Source organism: Pseudopodoces humilis, chromosome 3 (assembly GCF_049639895.1).
Source record: "Pseudopodoces humilis isolate 2021_Gansu_Grassland_sample_001 chromosome 3, ASM4963989v1, whole genome shotgun sequence".
Lineage (NCBI taxonomy): Eukaryota > Metazoa > Chordata > Aves > Passeriformes > Paridae > Pseudopodoces > Pseudopodoces humilis.
Window position 1 is genome coordinate 81,563,014 of NC_142202.1, and position 26,275 is coordinate 81,589,288.

Genomic DNA, 26,275 nt, shown 5'->3' on the forward strand with positions numbered 1-26,275 from the left:
AAACAGCTAAACAGTTGCCAATTTTAACTGACCCACATTAGTGCGGCACAGATCTTAGTCTTCCTGTTACTACTTAACCAAAACTGAGGTTTCTAATCCACTCCTGTCTGCTTTTTCAGCTGACGCAACCAAGGTCTGTGCTTTCTGACCTACAAGTCTGGAATTCATTGACTGCAGATGGCACAGCCAAAGCTGCTGGGAGAGGCCCAGACCTACTGCCAGCTCAGGAAGCGCAGAATGAGTTTCCCCAAAACTAATAGTTAGTGATAACTAATTAACATGTCAAGAATGATGACGAGCAGATCCTTTAAGGTTCCCAGACTGCAAAGAGGACAAAGATGAAGACACATTGACTCTAGTTTCTATCAAGGAGAAGCAAAACACAAAAGACAACACTAATAGGAAACTGTGACAAAGGAAAGAACAGAGAACAGTGGTCCACTAATACTGAACGCAGTGTGTGACTTTCACATATCAAGAGTGGTAAGAGAGGCTGTCCTGCTACACAACCCTCCTCTGACACTGTCCCTATACCTTTACCTGCTTCCTCTGGAGTAAAAGATGAAAACAAACAAAACCCAAACACCCTATCCCAAAAATAAAAGCCAAACAAAAAAAACACCACACAATATCCCAGAAATTTTTAGTCTAACCTCCTTTCCAACTGATTTCAAATCACAGTAAAAGACCAGATATTAGAGAAAATAAACACATCTAAAATTATGATGCATTACAACTCTAAGTATCATTGCAATGGACAAAAATTTAGGAAAATTAAGGGAAGTATTAGGAATGTATTTGCTGCCCAATAAGATGTTTACCTGAAACCAAATGATTAATGCTTCAGCAAATAAATTATCAAACCATGTGCCAAATGCAGCATGTTGCAGACCACTGCCATACTGTCCACTCAGCTCTTTGCAAATTAATACTATGCATTTGAATATTGATTTCAAAAAACAAAACTTAAGTTCATTTTACATGAACATAGCCCCTTTAGATCTGTTCTCTCCTAAACAATTAGTCCAACTGTGCTTCTGCCTGGCTGCTTCTTTTACCAACTCCTTAGTATTAGCAATATATAGCTGGAAGAAAGTCCTAATGAGAGCTCAAAGGAAGGGGAAGCAACAAGCAAACAAGTTGGAGCAGAGAGAAGCTGGGCTATATTTTTGACAGTGCAAAGGCAGAAGCAGGAGACAATGCTACCAGTAGCATGGATGAAGGAAGGGAGGGAGGACAGGCCCTAGTACAGACCCCTGCAGTCCTTGCTTGCCACTGGCTTCCAGGTAGAATACTGTTCTCTACCTACAAACCATGACTATGCCAAACACACAAACAGTATTTTACCTATCCAGCTGCCCACTGGACCAGAGCTGCTCATTGGATACAGGAGTATTCTGAGACTATTAAAAGCTTTCTTGCAGTCAAGGTGTCATTCCTTGTTCATCCCTTGTCCACAGATCAATAGCCATCACAGATTTAGCCTTAGAAAGGCCATGCTTACTTTTCTTCATCTCATTAATACATTCAGAAATCATGCAAAACTTTCAGTCTGGGTGAAGAGCACTAGTTTTACCAAAAACAGCTTAAAAGCATTTACTGATAACTCTTCCATGAAATACATAACATTTTCTTAAATTTGATCACAAAGAGACAACCAAGTGCTCACTGAAGCAGAAGACATGTACCTGTGAGCAGTCTGGGTGCTGTCAATAAGTTGACCCACAGCTGGGAGCACTCCAGCAATCTCTCAGTACACATTTTCAGATCTACATTCTACATCATTATTTAGAAAATGTTAATAACTGTTTTCTTCTTGGACAAATGTGCAGTTGCATCTGAATAATGGGGTAGACTGTATGCCCTTAGTAGAGTTGCAGATGACACCAAATTGGGAGGAGCAGCTGATGGGCCAAAGGAGCTGTGCTGCGGTCTGGAGAGACCTGGACAGGCTGACAGGAACCTCATGTAGTTGAATAAAGGGAATCACCACGTCCTGTCCTTGGGCAAGAACAACTCCAGGCACCTGTGCACACTGAGGGCTGCACAGCTGGAATGCAGTCTGGCAGGAAAGTGAGACAGATATCCTGATGGACACCACTCTGACCATGAGCCAGACACGTGCCCTTGCAGCAAAAAAGGTAAATGGTATCCTGGACTGCATTTGGAGGAGTGCTGGCAGCCAGACAAGGGAGGCGATGCTGCCCCTCTGCTCAGCATTGGTGAGGAACACTGCATCCAGTTCTGTGCCCCTCAGAAAGAGAGACATGGACACACTGGAGAGTCCAACGAGGGCCACAAAGATAATTAAGGGACTGGATGAGGGGACCTCATCCATGTATCTACATACCCAAAAGGAGGGCGCAAACAGGACTGAGCCAGGCTCTTTTCAGTGGTGTGCAGAGGCAGAATTTCTGTTGTTATGCTGATGTTCTGTACTGAAACCCAGATCAGGACAGCTTGTTCCCCCAGTTTTATGTATGGCAAAAATAGTTCATAAAGAACTAATGTGACCACAGCAGGGATACACATATGAAACATCCTGCAGAGAAATGTTAGCACAACTATAAAATTTACTGACTCAACATACTAAGATTTTAATATTCCAGTATGTATCATTTTACACTATAAATGCCAAAAATAATTCTGAAATACTAATGTGGATTCTTCCTGCATAGCACCAAGAACAATGCTGTAGCATAAAGATGGTGGAGCAGAGATAAAGAAAAATGAAAACAAGCACAGGAATAATGCAAAGTAAAATGGAAAATTTTAAAAATTGCAGTTAAAACCAGGTGGGGTTCCTACAGGGTTAGGCAGAACATCCTAAGAAGCAATGAAGAGATGATAATAAAGCAATTTTAGCTTTTATATCCTATACAACATTGTCAGCACATGACTGAGATGATCAACACAGAAATGTATAAGCTTGCTGCAAAGCCATGAACCAAAGACAGATGCCCAGTGTGTAGAGTAGCATATAAAGAGTAGCAGAGAATTCCTCTCCAAAGAACTTGCAATTTAAATAGCTGAGACAGGGAAAAGAGAAATGAGGTATGACACACAGCAGGGTGCATCTCAATACAGTTTGGGCTGCTTGATATAATTTTTAATACCGGAGGGTTAAATAAGACTAAAAGGACTAATATTCTATCAAGTAGTGACTACTTCTCCAATGCCTTTCAGTAAACTTACTCTTGTAATGCAGCACTGCTACAAACCCCCTTGTAATACTTTCTTAACATCATTCTAAGTACCCTAAAAGAGATAATTGCTGAGAAAACAACAGGTGATAATAATGGTCACAGATTGTGGGGACAGTGGAGAAAATTTATGTTTTGTGCAGGTGGATATTCCTGCTTAACTTAAAAGTATTTAAGAACACATTAATCAACTTCATTAAGAGATGGGCAAAGAAAAAGTACTTCTGGAATTCCATAGCATGGCTTTTTGATATCCTTAAGGCAAATTACTACATACACACTAGACTGAATTGGTTAGAGAAGAAAACTGATTCAGAATTCAAAAGTAAATTTAAAAATAAAACTCATCTGGCTCATTCTTGTAACTTCAGATACACTACACTGATTTTATTGCATTCTTTTCCTCCACCACATCTCATTTACTTTCTGGCACTGGAAGCTCTCCTTAACTGTGACAATTAATAATTTTAATATACACTTGGTGCAAGAGTGTATTTACTTGATGACTTCATACACAATCTGCTAACACAATCTGAAATATATAGCATGAATATTAAAAAAACTTATTTTAACCAAATGCCTCTAGATCTCCCAGTCATTGTGTTCTAGCAATAACAATGAGCAGATTCCTTAAATAGACATTTAAAGCATAATGGCAACTAAACTTAAGGAAAATATTCATGCATCTACAGGACTGGTAATTCATAACTCTTCAATACTTTGAACTATATTTGCCTACTTGACCACAATTAAATATATCTATTCAAATAATCCTTCTTTGTGTATAGCCTAAAACCTAAAATTTAATAGCAAAGGTTTCATAAAATGGGAACTTTTGCAGCAGCTTCCAACCTTCACCAACGTGAATAAAACACCGTGGATAGACCTATCCTTCCTTTACCCTCTATACCTTTTCATTCCCTGTTTATGGGAGCAAAATCAGGAAGTCTCAGAAAATACAGATGAACAATACTGCACCAAAGAGATCCTTTTCATCCCAAAAATCTTCATGGACACATTATAAGATGCTCTTAAAGTCTGTGTGGCATAAACACATTCAGCTGGCATTCCTTGGAGAAAGTCCTTTTCTGAGTTTTCATTGTTAAACATACAAGTTAGTGTCTTTATAAATTAACTTGCTTCTTCAGTTTTTCTATATTCATGTTCAAATCCAGCACTTATTTTAGGCCTTCAATGTTGTAAGTCTATTAATAAATTAAAATTTAAGATTAGCTAGACCCTCTCTTGCCTTTCAGAAATTATGTGCATATTGTTTATTAATATTCTCAGGTTTTGAAAATTTCATATGTCTCTCAAATTCCTGGAATAATCAGGCTGTAACAGTACATATTCTTTTCACTGTAATACATTTCTTCAGAAAATAAAATCCAAGCTTTTAAGTCTGAGTGTTTCTGAGGTTCCTCCAAGATAACCTTTAAGGAAAGACTGCAGTCTTCTACAGCCAAAAAGGCAGGAAAAACACACACAATTCCATATGATTAAAGTCCCAAAATCTTAGAGGGATCTACCCCAGGACTATGAAGGTACCTAAACCCCTGAAATACCAAGAGCACCTAGCTAGCTTTATTTATCTTCCTTCCTCACAACCACCATATTCTCCCTGCTCAGTACCCTTGCTCTTCCAGGTGCTCTGATTCTCAAATACAGTCACATAAAAAGTCAGACAGTGAAGCCAAGTAATAAAACAAGAGGATGAACAGTGCCTCAGCTATTCATTTATTCTTGAAAAACAGATGGGATCCTGGGAAATTCTTAAAGGCCTCCCATGGACAATCCAGTGATTTTTAAGATCCTTATCAATTTCATCTATTAATCCAAATATTGTACAATACTTTCTGTGAAGAACACCAGATAGAGAACTTCCCCATCTGTTCTGAAGGATCTAAGAATGGGTCAGCTAACTCACTGCCATACTCACACCCCAATACACACACAAAAACACCATCTGGAACAAATCTTGGAGTATTCTTCCAGAAGCAAAACACTATCCTGCCAGATATGACCCACATAACAGGCCTCCTCAGAATCATTTTACTGAAGCTAACTATAGGTTTGGAGAACTTGAAAAAAGCCAGAAGAAACTCTGCTCTTAAAAGGAAAAATAAAAATAATACAGGTCACCAATAAAACAAGTAAAACAGACTGAAATTTTACAGGTGAAGACAACAATACTTTCATTTCCCCCCACTGAATTGCTCAGTAGCTTCTAACACAATTCAAATAACCATGTAGGACAAACAATAGTTAGAGTGTCACACAGCAAAATACCTGCTTTGATCCAAAGAGAAAGATTGAGATAAAAGTGATGTCTCTTAAATTTGTAGGTGAAGAAGAAGACTGTGAGAATATAAGAACTTGAAGGCAGAACAGACAGAAGAAAAACATGAATTCTGGAAAATGAAAAGTATGGATTTGTTGATGAAGAACAGCAAGAAAAAAGAAAAGGCCAAGGCAAGAGAGGTGCCAAGTTCTGGAAAGAAAATATCTGGATTTGGGAAGGTATGGAGAAAGGAACTGAGAGAAGTGCTGGCAATACCACTTGTGGCATACCCCTCATTTGTTTTCCACTTTGGTTCATACTGACAATTGTAGCATGACCACAACAGCAGTGAGACTTTGTTTCACCAAACCTCTCAAAGAAGCAGCAGCTGCAGCATCTATGCATCCAACATCTGCTTCCTCCTTATTTCTTAAATTACTTTAAATTCTGGTAGCATCATAAAGTTCACCACAGACAGCTGAATTCATTTCACTGCAGATGCTGAACCCACAGGCTTTACTGGACTTAGTAGTATTAGTATCTGAATAACTAATATGGACTAAATGGGAAAGCACGAGGCCATAAAAGGGAAAGACCTGAGCAAAATAATCACTAAATAATTAACTAAAAATATGAAATAGACTAGTATGATCAAGCAGATGTCTGAAAATGAGAGCTGAGCCATCTCTGCCCCCCTCAAAAACAAGCATTAGCAGGTGAAGTGATAGATGTGTGTTCTAGTTTAGTGCAAATTTAGGAGAAAAACACCCCAGGACAATGTGATAACAGAACAGAATTTTGTTGTAACAGAATTTTGTGCAAAGGATCTTGCAAACCTATGCTTTAAAATTACTTCCCTTGTTTATGCTCTTCTTAATATATTTTTTTCTGTATTACTTCCCATTTATTTTTCTAAAGCAACCAATTCACCTACTCCTTTCATTCTTCCAGCATCATTTTTTGTCCTATTCTCTCATCTTTTGCATATCTCTTCATTCAAACCATCTCAGCAATTCTCATGGTAATTCTTCTACAACCTCCATTTTTTTTCTATCAGTTACACTCTCTCCCTATCTGACCTACTTCAACTTACAGAAGAAGGAATAGTAATTTTCAAGATATTAATTTTCAGCCAAGAAAATGAGGGCCCCGCAGCCTGATCTCATTTTTCTGTACATTTGTCAGTGTTCTGACAGACATTTTGCAGCCAAATGCAAGTCTTAAAAATATTAAGTTTCTGAAAGCTTGGTAAGAATCAGCGTCTATGAGGGAGATTAGTACTCCTGCTAACTTCCTGTAACCTCATGAAAGACAAGCTGAACTTAACACTGTTTCCCCCAAACCTCTTCCAGCAGCAGCCAGTAAGCACCAGTAAATTGTACCAGTTGCTTTCTTTCTAGCCAAATAACTCTGTTGCTTTTTAACAATTAATTTGATCTTTTTGGTGTTTGTCACTCAAGCCAGTAATTTGGATATACCTTCTTTTTCCCCAGAAGAGGGACTACAGATGCAATGCTGGGGATAAAGTAAAACATTACCTCTCAATATCAACTGAGTAAGATCACATGATGACTCAAGCCTATATAAATTTGCGGGTTTTTATCATTCCTGTTTTCTGGACCAATTGTGTGTAACAAAGATGTGACGTTGTATCATATAAACAAAGATTAATATTCAGCAGTCTTTCCTTTAATAGATAGACTTGAATTTTAGAAACTATGATTCTATTTTCTGGCAAATCCCACTATTATAATCATCTAGCATGTTCCATATGTCTTCCATATCCAAGCTAAAACTTATAAAAAGATTAGATTACACTAAAATAAGAACTTCTTCCAATGCTCAAAAACATTACTAAGGTGAATCATATGCCATTTACTGCTACTTGTACTCTACCAAAGTCATTCTCCAATTATTAATTTCCATAAAGTTTAATGGTCTTTTGGCTACTGAGAGCAACAGTAAATCAATGACATTTGATGGGTTAGCACAGGACAATGAAGCACTGGCATACATAGAAATTGTCAGAAAATATATTCATTTGCCACTGATCTCAATGCAAGTCTCTTCAGTGACAAACACCAAATCAAGCCTCACATTTGAGACAGATATTTCTAGATACACAATAGAGCTTCATTTAATCACTACATGGAACTTTTTAACAAGTTAGTCCAAGAATCACTTATTATAGTAATTTTAAAATGTACACAAAAGAAATTCTATCTATAGACCAAGAAATAAGTTTTATTTTTAAACAGACTCTCCAAGTGAGCTGAAAAAAACTGTGAAAGTAATCTGGGAAAAACAGGCTGATATCAATTATTTTCATTAATCACTGATTACCACAGCGTTGCAATGAGTCATCTGCATGAGAAAATTATCAGCAATAAGAGTTTGCAAATATTCCTTATCTATTTGGTATATTCTCCTCAAAGAATTAACTATTTGGCTTCTTCTGTTCAACGTGATACAGAGGCATTTGCATTTTTCACTTAGATCAGCAGCTTAAAAGACACTGAACCATTTACATGCTTATCAACTAAAAGACAGGAATCATCTTTGTACATGACAGAATAAATAATCAAAGCCTGTAATTCATTCACTGCAGACTTCTGAATATAGCTGAAAAATAGTCTTTGTTCCCTCCTATCTGCTTATTTTGTACTCTTTGCATATCTGAGACACTCTTTCCTTTGAACAGTTTGAAATGTCTTAAACTATGTATCACATGAATATTTTTCTGCCAAATCACTAAAGAAGTTTATATGTTTGATGGCAGATGTGATACAAACAGAAAAACCATGAAATTGCTATAAGAACCATACAAGGCACAAACAAGACCTTCCAGTCTTGAAGCTTTAATTTCCAAATGCAACACTATTGACTAACATCATTCCCACTCTGGAATTAATGCTGCATCACTGTAATCACTGAAATGCCTGTAGAGATCTCCTAATTTACATCCTCTACATATGCAGGGAACAGAGAGAGGAGGCATTAAATACAGATCCAAGAAATACCAAGGAGCTTGGTATCTCAGAGCATGACAATGAAAGAAGTATAATCAAGCTTGTCAACAGAGCAAAACTATATTTGACCAGAATGTCAGTCAATTTATTTTTGTAAAGCAGTAATTAGCAGAGCTGTTGTTCTGTTAAGGATCTCTAAAAACCTTGGTTTGCTAGGGGAAGGACCAGAGGGAAGACCAATTACCCAGCACTGTAGGTGGCAACAGCATACGGTTTTTTACTAGTTTTCTCCATTTTTTTTTCACTCAGAGCAACATTTGCTTACAGAAAAGCACTTGCTGCACACCACTTGTCACAGAAGCTGAGCAACTTACTGCCCCATAAAAAATTCTGTGTTCTCTGATATTTTTTAGAGCTCTGTTCGCAAAAAGCTTTTCAGAAGCAAGTTTATCACAGTTCCTAGATTTCTCAGGTAAAATTTTCTTGGGTGGAATGTAATCATTTTAGAGAAAGACTGTTGCTTAGTCTTTTTTGCCACCTGTTTTCCTCAAAGGGTAATTGGTTAAGCTAAAGTTTAACAGTTTAGCATGCTAAATTCAGAAAATTAGAAAAGGGGACTTAAGGGTCTGTATTGTAGTGCCTTGAAGAAAATGAGACAAAATACTTAAAACTTTAAAAGTTTCTGGAAGCCCTAAAAGATTAATGTCTACCTCAGGCAATGAAAGATAAATAAAAAATTTATAAAAGGCAAGACCTCAGCATAAAGAAACTGAATAATTTCACAAATATCTTAAAGGATCTTTAAGGCACTTGACTAATGAAAATCACAATTTCTTCCTTTATACTTCCACATTTCTAATGATGTTTACTTATGAAACCATTGAGTCCCTAAATTACATAATTTTATATTGCTCAGAGTTTCTTATTTATTTCAAGATCAGCATTTCTGTATTACCAAGAAATATTTTATTTCTTTAGAAAACAGATGGTGAAAGCTCAAAACTTCATCACACCAGCAATTTTCTCTGTACTTTGCTGAATCATCAGCTGCTCAATCATGTCAGTTCTGATAATACTTTGGGTAATAATGAAATATATACTAAATTAATACAGAAGGAAAGGGGAATATCTTCTTCTACACACCTTTATTTGACATTTTCCCAATACTGGGGAAAAAAAAAAAGGTATTTTATTCTAGTGTGGTACAGGTCAGAAAATTTACACTGACATCTTAAACTACTAAATATTTGAAAACTACTGAAGTCAAAGAGAAAAAATATATAGCTAAATTTATCTTTTCTATTAAGCAAATTACAGTCTGTTACTATGTCATTTCTGAAACAAAAAATGGTCCATATATTAGTTTTTCAATTATCCCAAGAAATTGTTCTAGAAAATCTCTACATTTTTCAACATTTCAGTACTCCTCCTATACAATTAGAACAGCAAGATCTTTCAAGTTTAACTTCAGCATAGATACATCAGTCCTGATGATACTTAGATGTCTAGATAATCAATATGTTACTTCAAATCAAGACACATATATACCCAGTAACATATGCATTAATTGCTGCAAATATGTTTTGATTGTCCAGTAGAATGGGCAATTTACAATTGACTAACTATGTAGACAGATTATTCTGAAAGGTTTATTTTCTTCCACTGGAAAGCAAAACTGTATTAACACAAACTGCTGACAGTGTGTTAAGATCTAAAACTCACATCTTCTCCTAGTCAATCTATTATTTAAAACATCACTGAGCTCTGAGCCAAAAAATGACAGTATCAAGACAGTTCTCTCATGTCAGCAAAACACTATAGCTGGTAATCAGAAATTAATTGTTTCCATGGGCTTGTTAAAGTGCAACAGTTGTTCCCATCATATTGCAAATAGTTCCATACTAACACATGAAAAACTAGGTCCCACTGCTGAGCTTAATAACCCAAATTTATTTTTTTTCTCCTCAACACCATTTTCCCTGTAAGAAGCAGCAGATAGAAAACACATTATCTTCTAAATTTAAATTAAAAATTGGAATTTTTAAGAGAAAAAGTTTGAAACTTTGAAAAAGTTTTAATAAATCAGCTTTTCCCTTTAATACTAAAGTAATGTACCAGTTTAATGGCAGATGAAAAATAGATGATGCCACTTGCTCTTTAAACTCCCCTTTAGCAGCAAAGCCATTTAAGTCCTTCTTCCTTAAGAAATCTGTAACCTTCCAATCACAACACTGCTGTAAATTTCAAAGTCTAGGTAGCATGTCAGTAAATGCACCACAAGCGCCAGATGTGATAATATAGTATAGATTAGTACTTATTGGAAATGTTTGACCACATGCCAAAAGAGTGATTTTACAGTTTTGTCATGTGCAGATTGAGGAATTAATTAAAACTGGCAATATGGGGGGTTTTAGCTGGACAGATATCAGAATGCACATTTATAGCACAAGCACTATACAGTAACCAAGTGATATTAAATTACCACTTCCTCTTTTTCTCATGTAAAGTTTGATTTCTAATGTAACTACCGTTTAAACAGATTATTGCTGAGGCAAGTGAATAAATACCTCATATATGAATCAAATGGAAAACACTAATTAATTGCATAATCTTAAATTTATATCATGGTTCAATCAGATTCTTTCTCAAGTATCACTTGTCAATACTTGGGCAAAAAGACTGAGAAATATTTTTATATTGGGTGGGACGTAGAAAGGAGAAAACAGAATTATATATACACAAACACCTTGGCAGTGAGGTACTTCCCAGAAAAAACAAGATGCATAGGAACAAAAAACAAGGCTTCCATTCAAAGCTTTCTTAAAACACAAAAGAGCAAAGATATGAATAATTACTTTCTGAAATGGTTATGTATATATTCTCGTAACTTTAAAATGTCTGTCTCCAAGTATGGCTCCAGCGTTCTGCTTCTGGAAGCCAAGCAACAGTCCACAGCACGCTCTAGCAACCTGAAACTACAAGACCAAGAGACACAAGTTTCTTATGGAAACAGTGACAAAATTAACTGTCATCATGCAAGCAGCACAACTTCAATCACATTTTATAGGTACAAGATCCATTCAATAAGAAATCCAAGGAGTAACATGTAAAATGGCAGAAGACCAAGAACAGATAGCCAAGAAACATAAATCTGATCCCAGGATACCTGTGCTACAATTGTACAGTTCAATGCCTGGTGAGTGCAGTTAATGCATAAGAAAAACCACATCAGGCTTGCTGATCTTGATTTTCCTTTTATTCACAGTCCAAATAGATGAAGTAAATGTAAAGGAATGGAACAAGCTGGTAGACCCATAGGTCTGCTAGGACATGCTGCTTATTAAGTATAGGATATGAAAGATGTACTACTGAAAATTACTCACTGATGATATCTGACAAAAATGCCACTCATGCATTAAGGATAATGCATTAACAAACGCTGGAAACAAAGGCTCCCATCAAGATCCTTGATGGAAAACAGGCACAGAGTTTGCCCAATCTGTATTACTGCCCAGTTCCCTCTGTGGAACTGTTTTTCTTTTGCTCAGATTTCTCTTTCACAAGCAGCAGATGTGTTTGCAGCCTGACAAGCATTTATGCTGACCTCCATGAGGGGGTCTGCAGAATCCTTCCCAAAGAGGAGCAAAGCAACACCGAGTGTTGCTCAGAACACCCAGAACTACATACACCCCTTCACTTGACCATAGCATAGTGCCCTAAAGAAGCAGCTCTGAATTAGTATTCTCAACATTTCTTTGCACTAAGGTAGCAGCCATTCAGAGACAGTTAAGATGACTAATTAGGTATCACTGTGCATGGCAAATACTTGTCTTCGAAATAATTCAAAAGTAAGAAAAAAATGTGCATTTGCAAATTTTCACTTGCACAGTTAAAATGGCTGATACTAATCAGTTCAACATTTAAATTAACATTATTGGCTCAATTCAGGATGAAAAAAATACAGTAACTTGCACAATCCTTTAAGAGTACTTAATCCTGAGCTAGATTTCCTACTTCCAGTAACACGTATCTTTCAATATAAAAACCACTACAACTACAGAATTTTACCCTGAATGTGACAAGTGAAGCATTGGGAAATGTTCCACTGGCTTTTTAATCAATACCACACCACCCAGTAGTTCATACACAGGAAAGTCCACACAGCCTAATCTATTCAAAGTGTCCAAGCAAATCTGTTAAGTATAGTGAAGGAAATAAAATTTTTGTTTGAAAACTTCATTTCTGAAAGGGAGAAAAAGTGCTTTTAAACAGTTTTGTGGCTTATAAATAACCAATTTTATAATTATTTCCTATATAACTCATGCTTCAGTTCTCTGAGCAGCATCCTTCATGGCAGCTTAGATTTTCAATAGTAACACAGCTAATCAATCAAGTAGCAGAAAACTTCAAAGCAGAGGCTCCTTTACCAGCAGGGTATGTTGAGAAACACATTAATTTCATGCATTTGTGTTTACAGGTGAAGGTATAATGGGAAAAAAAATCACTCCTGATCCCAGTCCACTCATACACAAATGAAACATACAGATGTAGGATGCTGATGTTAGAATAAGCACAGGGAAAGCATTCCCTCACTCAAAAAAAAAAAAAATTAACTCCATGGAGAGCTAGTCCATCTCTCTTTGAATTATAACTGCTGTACCACTTTTACTTCAGTCGTAGTGAATAAAACAAGAGTTTTAGTCAGAAATCAGTGAAAATTGTCAAAGTAAACGAGACCTAACAAATTTCTCACTGAGCACAATGAGATTGTGCTTTGAAGATGTATACATAGACAAGATGGTCAGTAAACTAAGGACAGCCTTTGCTTCCTAAGGAAGCAGCTAAGGCAGCACATACTCCTTAAACAAGCTTGTGTCACTTTTCTGACACATAACAACAAAACTTTTTAAGTTGATTTATACAGCTACATACTGGGAGTTGATGTTGGGTTTACTTTCAATCCTGCAGGGAAAAAGCAAATGTTCATTTTAACTTCATGTCTCATTCAGAAGCAATATACTGGGAGTCTCTGCATGTACAACCTGAACAATCTACTTCATTTTTCTCGTGAAGGATTTTAGAAAGATTACAGATCAGCATGCATTTTAATGTACAGAAATGTATATAAACCACACTGATTCTTTGCTTTTATCCTAGTAAAAATGTCAGATATGTTCTTTTTAAACAAGCCAAATACTTATGCTCTTCATGTCAGCAGCAGGTGTCATCTCTCAACTACAAAATTAGAGTTCAATTTGCCTCACCTAACTTTACTCTAGGAAAACTAGGGTTTCCCTAACTTTTTTTTTTTTTTAAAGACCAAACTTTTAAACCATGACATTTCCAGAGGCCAATTTATCTCATGAAAAACCAGACTGCTGATGCAGTTGTGATGATTGACCTCAGGAAATATCTCTGTATTCTCTTTTTCTCTAGAATACTGTAACTAGGTCAACCTTCATTTCTCCTTCTTAGGCATATGAAGATGAACAAAAGAAAAATCTAGCCCCTGTTTGCATGTTGACCCATTCCAGGAATTGTACCAAAAAAAAGTTTCAATTACTGCTGGGATCCATTTGAAGTCCATGGTAGTCTGCTCCAGGCAGGTGCAACCTCATCTCCTCCTGTAGATGACAAGTGCTAACCTATTTCAAAACTGAGCAGAATCTCAAAATCTTTAAAATGCAAAGAAAATATCAGTAAAATTAGGCAGCAATTTTTATTTTTGCTCACTGTATTTATTCTTTATGTGTATTTATGTTTCCCTCAGAGCTATATATTCATAAACACGCTCATAGGAGCAATGCAAAGTCAAAACAGACGCTTAACTTGACTAGAGGAGGCCTCTGGTGGCAGATGCGAAGTACAACTCATAGTCCTAGGAAATATGCATTTTGATGACATAATTTTCTGTATAGAAAATGCTACAGAAAGCAGACCAAGGAGTCAGATTGCAGTAAAAATGGACAAACTACTGCTCATCTCCAAAGCACAAAAAATTTCAGCCCATCCCTCTTCATGGCTACACTACAGCTGTCAAATTAAAGTTGAATATATTTGCAGCCAAGATTAAAATGACAGCCTTAAAGTGACAGATCACAAAGGACACCACTGTCAGCAGTAAAACTGAGGGATGTGTTTTTACAGCAAGACACGAAGTCCTGGTGTCCAGCACCACACAGACTCCCATCAGCCATGGACCATGCATTCCAGCACCAGCAGAAGAGCAATAAGGTTACAGCATATTAGGTGCACCATCATCTGCATCCAACACGACAAAACAAAAAAACAAAAAGCTGGCCTGATGTTTATGAATGCTGACACAAGTAATAGTCAGAGGCAAAGGGCTGCCTGTAACAGCTGATAATTTGCTTATTGGTTGGACAGGAGTAAAAGCAATTCCATTACCATTTAAGAGCCCAGAGAGAACATAAGCAGACCAATAGACAGCTGAGGAACTTCTCTGGAATGGCCAACTTCTCTAGTGCTCTTTTGGATCTTGACACTGGCATCTCAGGAAGAGAATAATAAGTCCCACCACTGAAACTGATGCTGTCAACAGCAACAGCTGCCACAAGCAGTTCCTCTAAGAATGAGACTACAGCAAGCAGCTAGAACTGTAGTTCCATCCTTCTGTTTGCACTACCAATTACCTTAAAAGCTGTCCAGGATGCAAATGAAATTTAAAATGTTTCAGTGTTACATAATGCAACCAACTAAGGCACAAATGCAAATAACTAATTATTTTCAGCTGAGCAAAACAGACAAGATGTAAAGAAGAGAATTTAACATTTCTCCCATCACACCGGCCAGCATACAGCCAAACTAATATAATAGCAATGCTAACCAAAAGCATTTACTGTTTGGTATTTATTATAATAAACAGCTGAACTGCCTAGCCAAGAGGCACTGGAATTTTTTTTAGATGATTCTCTTAATTCTTAGAAGTAAACTTACTAACAGATTTACAGCAACAGGTCCATCAGTTTCATCTTTGAGACAGATGGAGAACCACTCCTACAAGCAAACATGAAGAATTGGGATTGCCCACCCTGGTAAAAAGAAGGTTTTGGCATGACCTAATTGCTGCCTTCCTGTACCTGAAGGGAGCCTATAATAAAGATGGAGAGAGACTTTCTACAAGAACATGTAGTGACAGAACAAGGTGGAAGAGCTTCAAACTAAGAATAGGTTTAGATTAGGTACTAGAAAAAAAAAATTCTTCACTGCAAGGGCAGAACTGAACAAATTTCCCAGAGAAGATGTGGATGCCCCAGCCCTGGAAGAGTTCAAGGCCAGCCAGATCTAATGGAAAATGTCCCTGTCTCTGGCAGGGGAGCTGAAACTACATAATCTTTAAAGTCCTTTTGGATCCAACCCATTCTATGATATTTTTATTTATGCCACAGTTACCTTAAAAGATGTTCAGGACAGAACATGAGCTGAAAATCTTCATGGAGTATTCAAATTTAAAGAACATATTTGAAAAATATTGTACAACTAAAGCTCTGCACTTCCTATGCACAGCTGCATTTTTTCCTGATGGCCTTTCAGTGAAGATCCAACCCAACAAAAGAGAATTAAATGTTCCTTCAAAGAGATACTTTGTTTTCAAAGAATGACAGCTCAAATCTTCAAAGGAAAAAAATTAGCAAAAAAAAAAGGAAAAAAAAGAATCATTTTACTTGCCCAGAAGAGATTGTAACGGACTTATTATGGCCAAAATTTCACTTCATATTGATGACAGTAACTCAACACATTTCATTTTTTACAGCTAGAAAGTACATCCAAGTAACAAGAAACACACTTCAAAAAAATGAAATACACTTCAACCAAGAAGATCAAATTTATATGAGGCAACTCATAGCTGCACATATAAGTACACAGTTTGTTACACATCCACAACCAGACAGCAGAACACTGCCAAGAGCAGATGCACAGCATGGATATTTCCTTCTGTAATCTATTCCATCCCATCCCACTGGCAGTCCCTCAGTTAAATCAAACAGGAGAAATACAAGCTTTGCCATAGAGTAGCAGACCAATGGCTCATCTTTCCCTTTAACATATTTAACGTTTTTATGTTTCCTGACCAGAAGCAAGGCCCTTACTGAGCAAACACAGAATGACACAATTAAGATATTCCAAGTATATAGAGTCAGGTATGTGCCTCATCTGCCCTATTTAAACATCTGTACAATCTGAGTTAGCTGTAGAAATGACACCATATTGCCTTAAATTAGAAACTGCAAGCACAGAAAGTATTTGATGGAAACACACACCTTTTTCCAAGCCCATGGCACGGCTGTTGTCATCCCTGTGGTTAATTCAGTACACTACAGTTACGAGGACTGAGTTAAGAGAGCTGCAGACATCTCTCAGTCTTCTGAATGATTTGTTCAGCAGCATTAAGTGAGTGAGTGAACCCAGCTTGAATTAGGATCCAAGGAGTTGTTAGCCATGGTCCTGCAGGCCTGTGAATTTGCCAGTTTAAGGAAACTCTCAGCTCTAGCAAAAGCAATAATTGTTCTGTTGGTGACATCAAAGACCTCTACAAACAAAAAAAAGGGCTTTCCAGTACCCAGGAATTCCAAACTAGGTAGTCTGAGAAGGGTAAATGCTGCTTTTTCTTCCCAACCCAAGAATTTGTATACCTTAAATCAAAACATTTATTTCTAAAAGTACAGCTAAACAACCCTAAGGCACATTACTGAAGACCTACAACTAGATGAACATCTTAATGTAAAACAGCAAGAAAAAGATAAAGATTTTGCCAAAGACAGCAAAGATGTCAGAAAGACAATGACTCAGAAATCATGGAAAACCAATTTTCAGGCACAAGTCTGATTAAATTGGGTCCTCTGCTTGAAAGTAAAGAACATGTATGCTGACATTATTTTGAGCCCTGAAACATAATTCTCTTTCAATGCTAAAGCAAATGTCTGGTCCATGTAATTTGCATGCACTCTGCATTTATGATACAGAATTAGAAAAAACAAAACAAAACAAAAAAAAAAACAGAAATGAAACACCACCAACAGAACAATATATACAAAACAAAGCAAAAAGCAAGAAACATTTAAAAAAAACCTAGATTGTTTTTAAATTAATGTACCTCATTTCCTTACCTTGCAAACAGTCTCTGTATCCCATGGTAAGATGGTCCTCAGATCAATAACTTCACAGGACACACCAAGCTTTTCTTGAGCCATTGATGCCACCTCTTTGATCACATGTACCTGAAAAAGCAATGTATCATCACCAAATAATCTAAATTATGCAATTTTCTCTAAATTACACATATGGAATACAAGCAGTGATTTAACATAGCACCTACATATTGAGCAGAGACCTTTCTATTCAATAATAACCATTTAGTATTCAGTGCATTCTTCTTATTTAGTACCTAATTATTCCCAGTATTTTAGCACCACTCCAAAAACTAAATGCACTGAAGAATCATTGAGAACAAAATTGGCTTTCTAGAGATGTCTTTCAGTGAATAGTATCAGTCCTCGCTATTTTTATTTTTTTTAAATCAGTTTGAATGAGTCTAGAAGTTTTATGTTAGGACTATAACTAAGCTAATACCAAAATACATCAGAGTAATATACTTTACTATAGCAGTCCCATACAATCCTGCAAGAAGCATTAAGTACATTCAGAAATACTACACTGCACTCCATCTGATCTTAGCCAAAAAGCCAACAAACAGTTCTAGCAGTCCCAGTATCTACTCTTAGTCTAACTTACTGAAACATAGCCAAGTGATCATCTCCAAACCATTATCTTACAAACAGCTAGGAGAGAAAGTAATTACCACTACCTGTAAATATCCAGTCCTGATCTCCACAATCAAAGTATATTGCAGTAGCATGACATTATAACCATTTATTGCTCATCCAACACACAGTTTAACACCAACATTACAAATGCTGCATTACCTGATTACTACAATTAACATTTTACTGACACAGAAAAGTATTCCACTCTAGTAGGAGGCTGTCACTGAACTGGAACAGGTTATTCCGTATCCACCAGCCAAGGAACTTATTTAGTAGTGTGTCACAGTAGATATAAAACAATCCACATCTATTTCCATCCTTTCCATAAAGTATGTTATGCTAAGAACAGGAAAGAAAGTAATACTACATACATTCAAAACTGTATCTTGACATAAGGTTGTAAAACACTTTTCAGCAAAATGCAGTTCAATCATTGGCTTCCCTAAAACAAATATTTGCATGCAAATGCTCCAACATGGAAAATAACAACTGTTACAACTCAGATTATTCTCTACAAATATCTCAGCAAGAAGAATTTGCTCATGAGATATGTGGATAAAAAAATTTATCAATATGATGCTGCAAATAAACTCTGATGCTCTCTTTGCCAGAACATTTCACAATACAGGTTAGGACTACGGCAAATGACCTTCATCAAGCAACTTCTAGGTATAGCCAAGAGGCTGAAGTCAAGGACCCAATAATTAAACTGGATGAGGTCATCTTCATCCTGAAGACAACAGAATTTAGCAACATGGACATGGTCAGGCAGTGTCAGTCGCCCAAAGGTCAGAGGGCATTAATAAATCCTATACAGGCATGAATTCTACACTGAAACAAGATGATTAAGGAATTAAACACAAACTATATCATGTTTATATGAACACCTAAATGCAAAGGGAAAATTTTAAAAGGGACATCAATAGAAGAATTGCAGTACCAGAAAGAAAATACAGCTTGCAGTGTTTTTGTTTAAACTTCTAATACATCTGTGGCTGTAGTAAGAATACTTGAAAATTTTCAATATGGCACACAGGACAGACGTGCTGTTCTCTGTAAAAGTATAAACACTTACCTAGCTCAAAGGGGAGATGGATTATTTAATGACAATAAACAGATTAGTTATTGACATAAAAGTCTGAGCACAAGTGGAAGGAACTAGAAGTTTTTTCTGCCCTTCATAAACACCACCCAGGACAATCAGCATCAGGGAACCTCACCAGAGCAGCAGCTGACAAGCAACTACCTCATGCCCCTTGTGTCCAAAACCATAAAAGAAGTTATCAATGAGTCTGTGCAACCCCTCTGCCTACTGACAGTGAATTCTGGAGTGGTAGCACAATTAAAAACTCCAAGTTTACGTGCTTCACCTGAACACATCCTCAACACAAACTTGCTGAACATATTTGATCTGCAGAATACTGTCACCTCCAGTGACAAACCAACACAACTGGATTTACTTCATATATGTGAAACATCTGCCCCCTTGCTGTATGACACAGCCAAAGGCAGGGTTTGGTCAGCTCCTAAACCTGGATGTGTCTGCACATCTGTCCAATTTTTTGTCACACCAAAAGAAAAGTGTGTCATAATTTTTTCCAAGAACCAGAACACAGCTTTTTTGAAGCATGTCACTGCAAGTCCTCTCTGTACTACTGCCTACTGAGTAAACTCAGGATATTATTAAATCTCCATAGCCAGCTTTTAAGCCATTACTTTATCAAGTTAATTACTTTATCAATATCTGCTGGAAAAAAACAAGTACAAGTAAAGATATTTAAGAAATCCATAATTTAATAGCGGTGAAAATTATCAGAAACTAGTAGGAATAACCACAGATATAAAGGAGATTAACTAGTCTGAAGACAAGGAAACTACCACAGACAAGCACTGAAGATTAGAAATGTCAAAGAAAACAAAACGAACAAACCCAATAACATAACAACAAATAGGCACAAACACAAAGATCAGGTCAATATGCTTTGTCACAGAAATTTTAAGACCCTCTCCTCTAAAAGTTTCTCAGATACAAGTAGGCCAAGAAAATAGTAACTTCTGGTTAGTCCAAACTAGACTCAAATCTCTTTTCTATAATTCTGGACTACAAAGATGTATTTTCTTAACAGCTTTTTCACTATTTGCAGATCTTAATTTGGTGGGGGGGAGGGGAGGAGGGGGAGGGTTGACAATGATGCTCCTGAACAGCTTTGAAATGTAACTGTTAGAAACAAAACTATACCAATCCCTACTTGTATTAAATGTTACATGGATTTTTAACTTTCTGTATAAAGGGACCCCCAAGTTACACTTCTTTAAATCACACAGTGAAGATCTATACTTTTCTTTCAGCATACTATTTTGAACTTTTCTTTCCCACTGCCTTCCTGAGAGTTACATGTCACTACCCCATTCTTAAATCTATCATTCTCATAATCATAGAAAAATCATTAACCTGATGCACAGGTACCTCTTCTACACTTCCAGAGCCATCTTCAATCAAAAATTAGTAAAAACTTACACAATAAAAAGCATGTTTCATAGCAATACAAACACTGGCAAACATTTGTTTAAGCATATAGTGATGGAAGACAGCACACTCATGTCTGGCACTTGAGCTTGAAAGCAAGCACCACCTACCCCCTAGGCCAGGCTTTGCTGGGTGACAAATAGCTTGTTAGAGAGTTACAGACCTGAGTGCCCCAAGCAACCATTGTCACATCACTGCCTGTCTGCAGCACCTCAGCTTGCGACAGTGGAATGTTGTAGGGCTCTACAGGAACTTGTTCCACTGAAAAAAAAAAAAAGACAGGAAGACAAAATAAGCATTAAATTCCTTTATTAGTCAATATTATCCATAAAACCATACACTAAAATTTTTCTTAAATGTTAAAGCCATCTAAAACCATAGACCAAATTTATATTGAGTATGTAACTGGCGCCCAGTGACAGGATGAGGAGCAACGACCATAAACTAAACCAGAAAAAGCTTCACCTCAACATGAGGAAGAGCTTCTTTATGTTGAGGGTAGCACAGCACTGAACAGGCTGCCCAGCAAGGTTGTGGTGTCTCCCTCTCTGGAGAAATTCAAAACCCACCTAGATGTGTTCCTGTGTCACCTGCTCTAGCTGACCCTACCTTGGCAGAGGGGCTGGACTGTATGATCTCCAGATCTTCCAACACTAACAACTGTGTAATTCTATTAGCATTAGGCTAAAATAGCTGAGTATTAGCATTCAAAGGTTTTAGCTGCAGTTCAAATTCTTTTTAATTAGACTGTTACAAATATGTCCAGTGTGGAGTTTAATTTATGTTACATACCACAACAAGATGATGCATATATACACATGCAAAAGATAGTAATAAGTTCTGGTGTACATCAAGTCAGAATATCAGCATCAGATTTGGAAATGGACACTGCTGGTAAAAAAATCTCAAGTAACCACTAATTAATCAGAATTCTTGATTATTCTAGAAATCATCTAGCCTTGAAATTATACTTTAATACTCAGACAAGAAGGATCAGCTGTGCCAGCATCCTCCTGATGCTCCAAGTAAGATGATTTGCAGCTTTATGTTTCAATTGAGGTAAAAGGTTTTCAGAAGCTACACAGGAAGAATCAGCAAGAACTTCAGGTTATAGCAGTTTAAAATAAGTTTAAATATTTTTCCTTTAAAAAAATATTATCTATTCACCAAAAATACACCACAATTAGAGAGAGAATGCAAGAATCAGGCAGGAAATGTCTTCTCCAAAGACATTTAAGGTAGTTCCATTCAAGAGTCATGTACTAGTTTTCAGATGGAAAAATGTTCAGTCAGTTGTGCTAGTTTAGAATCAATGCTCCAACACACTATACATTAATGATTTAATGATTAAAACTATGATAAAAATATCCATATATCCTGTTTTAAAAGAAATACTGTTTTTGATCTAAAGATGAATTTGTCTATGCACCAGCAAGTCAAATAATACTTCTTAAAACATATTCTAGTAGTAATTAGAAAAAATAAATCTTCTAAATACACAGAATCACAGAATGACTGAGGTAGGAAATGACCTCTGCAGATCACCTAGTCCAAGCACCCTGCTCTGTAATAATTTCTTTGAATAACAAGTGGCTAGAAAAATATAGGACTGGGAAGGAAAGGGAAGAGAGGCACATCCAGCCCTTGCTCTTTGCACATTAGCGGCAGGCCAGGTTTCTATGGATTTTACACGTTGTATGACCCTCAGGCAACAGAAAGAGATCCTGAAAGACAATGAAACCCACAACTACACTAATTGGCATTGCATAACTGTCCTTGTCATGAAATGGTCACCTACATGAAACCTGGAGAACAAGGAACTTAAAAAGATACCACGGGACCTTCAAGTGGAAACCCAGGGTACCAACATGAATGAGAAGGTTTTGAAGGAGGTGGGATGAGCCAGAGGAAAAACTAGAAGGTGTACATGATACAGAAATAAAATTTTTTTCTCTGATAATGGTTTTATCCACTTAGGGAAATGAAATATAACATATAATTACACAAATTAACTTATTTCTTACTATAGCTAAACCATTCTGCAATGAAATGTCCATTAAATGACCTCATCTATAATATCTGACAATTTTAAATCTAAAATTTAGCTTGTCAAAAATTTATAGGAAAGTCCAATTTGCATAGATTTGTCTTCATTGCCTTTCTAAAAACTCCTCTCCCAACTAATATAGATGAAAAACAGCATATGAAATTATTCTATTAATATTCTTTCATAGTAATTATCTAATCCAGGATAACAATGTTTACATACAAAGCAGCCTATCAATCTATTACTAAAGAAATAAAGTATTTTAAATCAAAAGTTTCAAATACAGCAATTAACAAAAAGTAATTATCAGTGAAAAGGGGCCATGACAAGTTAATTTTAAGAGGTTACAACATTTGTTGTATTTTCTAAGGGAGCAGTCTGAACAGCAGAAAGAAAATACATGTTTTCTCATCTTACCTGCCTTGTCTCTATAACAACCACTGATGCAAGTCGTATTTATTTCTACACCACCAATGTCATATATAGTACAATTAAATGAAACTGAAAAGGTCAAAAAACATCAGAGTAGGTTCTCCACAAGACGTCTAAACCTGATAATGTCAAGGTGACTCATCTTCTCCTTTGATTCATAACCATTACGTTCTCTTGACACTGCACAGGCTGTTAACACTTTTTATAAATCAAAGCCGCCTCTTCCTTTTTAATTCAGATATTTTCTTAGTATCTCTGACATTTAAGGGGACATCACTACGGCACTTTCAGTAACATTATGATCTCGTAAGTTAAATAGCAATAGAATTCTCTCTTTGCACATGTACTTGCATATTTAACTCTAGATTTTTACTCAGAAAGGCTTACATTTCTCTGCTCCTTCCTAATATAACTGAAGGAAAATTAACATACACAATACTTCTGATAAACACTTGTTTGGTTATGTGAAAGAAGACAGCATTTTGTCCTCAGAGGGTGTCTAGTAAAGGATCGTTACAACACAAAAGGGGAGAACAGGAAGAGGGAGAAGCCATAAGGAAGAACACACAGGGGCACAGACCTTACCACAAAGGTTGAGGGTGGCAGCTATAAGACCCAAACCTGCTCAGTCCCACTTATTGATAAGGTTATGGGGAATACAGAAGTGTTTCTTTCAGTAAAATTATCTGATGGAATTATAAAGAAAAAGGAGAAGCTATAAACAAAATATGGAGACACATACCTGAAGACTAATGTAATTAATGACAAGAAACAAACCTTGTCAGGAACACTCAGAGAAAGGCTATAAATTTTTGGTAGTTGGAGTGGAAAGGGAGTGGGATCTTTGTCATTATTTTAGCTTGATTTTTTGGCTTGTTTGTTTTAAACAAAGCAATATTAGCTTCAGGCCATCTGAATAAGGACAGATATCCTGTGTTTTAAAGACTATCCCACCTATAGTTTATTTTCAGCTATAATTTCAAATACATCAACAACTCTGAACAAAATGATGGACAAATATTTAGAGGCCTCATAGGAAGAAAGAAAAGTCCATTAGAGGAAAATGATGAGGCTCAAAAGCCTACATTAATTTTACGGACAGAAAATCTTCCTTCCCATTAATGTCCTTAACATCTTAATTTTTCAACTATAGTCCCTACACCACTGATGTAACATCATTCATAAAGCCCTCTGAACAAACATGTCTATTCACATAGAGCTAAACCAAAAAAAAGCTATAGTAGGGGCAATATGATTTCATTATTCAATGACTGAGCCATCATCATGGAAATAAAGAAAATTATTTTCGTCTGGAACAACGAGATCTCAAATCTTAGATGAAGCTTTATACCATGCTAAAAAGAAAAAAAAAAAAAAAGATAAGTAATAAAGGACAACTGATGCCATTTTCTGTTCTTGTTTTGGAAAGCCTGTATGTTCCCAGCTTTCAGAAGACCCTGCACTGTTTTGAGACATTAATGGAAAGACTCAATAGACACAGACATAGTTCAAGCTTACTGTCTAAGCAAGTTTCTGAATCAGTACAATTTTATTTTTCCTGATAGAATCAACAAACTCACATGGGGTATTGTAAGAATTTTCTCTATGAAACACAAGACAGTCATATTTTTAAAACCCTTCTTTCCACTGCTAACCTTACTCTTGTTTACCAGGCTTGTATCTCATGGCTGCTGCATCTTGATCTTACCAATCATGATGGCCCTGTTCCATTTCTGAATTCAGCAGGCCACTTGGTTTCTATAGTGGAATCACCAGAAACCTTGACTATGGCCAGGAGAATAAGAATGAACTCTAAAAGAGATCAATTCTACAGGAGAAATTCCCAGACAGCAATCATCTTCCAGTCCAAGCTGACCCAACCCACAAATGACAGCTTAATGGTAAAGATGACAAACAAATGATAACACAGAGAAAGGTTTACAATGAAAATAAAAGGAACAGAAAAACCATTCCATACAGTAAAATATTCCTGCTTTATATTGTAGAAATAATAAAATATCCATATAGATGAAAGAAGTTATCTGTCACAATTATCTGTCACATGTTGATGCAAATGTACTATAAATTTCAACTTACACCACTAAACTGATGTTCTTAGAAATTTTAAGACAAAAAATATAGGTTAAGTCTCTGAAAGTTAGCCATCAGAATGCAGGAAGAAATCACTCTCAGAAATTCCCAACAGCAATGCTGTAGCTAGTTACTGACCAGCATATAGATCACACTAAACACTACTTCCGCACATGTTTACTCAAGATTTCCATCACAAGCCTGATTTATGCTCACTAAATGATACAGCAGTTGCTTAACAAGTCATTTCTTCAAACACAAAAACCTCCCTATATTCTGAAAACTATGTGATATTGATGTGCAGCCTTTCATGCCAGTATGAAAGCAAGTATTTTATTAACTCTACAGTCTGTACTTGTGACTTGTAAATACTGGGGGAAGGGAGAGAAATAAAGGCCTGTTTTAAAAACACTTCATTTTTTTTCTTTGTTTAACAGGACTCAGACTGAAGCTCATTTTTCAAACAACTTCTTCTAAATTAATAGACAGAAACCTTTAAGTGAATTTTAGTAAATTTCAAAACACACTGAACTCAAGGAATGCAATACCCTATGGATACAACACACCCCACCACACTAAAAATAGCTGCACTTCTAAATTTACATTGCTAGCAGGACTTCTGGGCCTTTTTTTGGAAATATACAAGCAAATAAGCAGTTTTACCAGTAAACATCCTATTTGATCCTGAGTTATATTACTATTTCTTTGTAGTTCTGATGTCTGTTTTCTAAAATTTTCCCTTATTACTGTCTTTCTAGGAAGAGAATAAATTTACTGACAAAATGGATGCAGCGATGGGAAAGTGCTGTTAAAAAGGTCCAAAGCAAAATAGAAACACCTTGTCTGTCACTCAAATTGAGTCCACACAGAGTCAATTTATAAACTGGATTGATGGATCGAGCACAGTTAGCATTATAAAACCACAGGAGAGAAACACTAT

General features: G+C 36.4%; 1 protein-coding gene across 2 annotated transcripts in view; it reads right to left on the reverse strand.

Annotated features, from left to right (window-relative positions):
• BCKDHB (branched chain keto acid dehydrogenase E1 subunit beta) overlaps nt 1–26,275 on the reverse strand; it is a 108,182-nt gene that overhangs the window by 53,223 nt on the left and 28,684 nt on the right. For both annotated transcript variants that reach the window (XR_015772272.1, XM_005518161.3), the window contains exons 7-8: nt 20,929–21,026; nt 17,582–17,692 (exon numbers count right to left, since the gene is read on the reverse strand). Coding sequence is in view for 1 of the 2 variants with exons in the window: in XM_005518161.3 (XP_005518218.2) it covers nt 17,582–17,692; nt 20,929–21,026 (209 nt within the window). In the remaining variant the exon portion in view is untranslated. The remainder of the gene's footprint in view (nt 1–17,581; nt 17,693–20,928; nt 21,027–26,275) is intronic.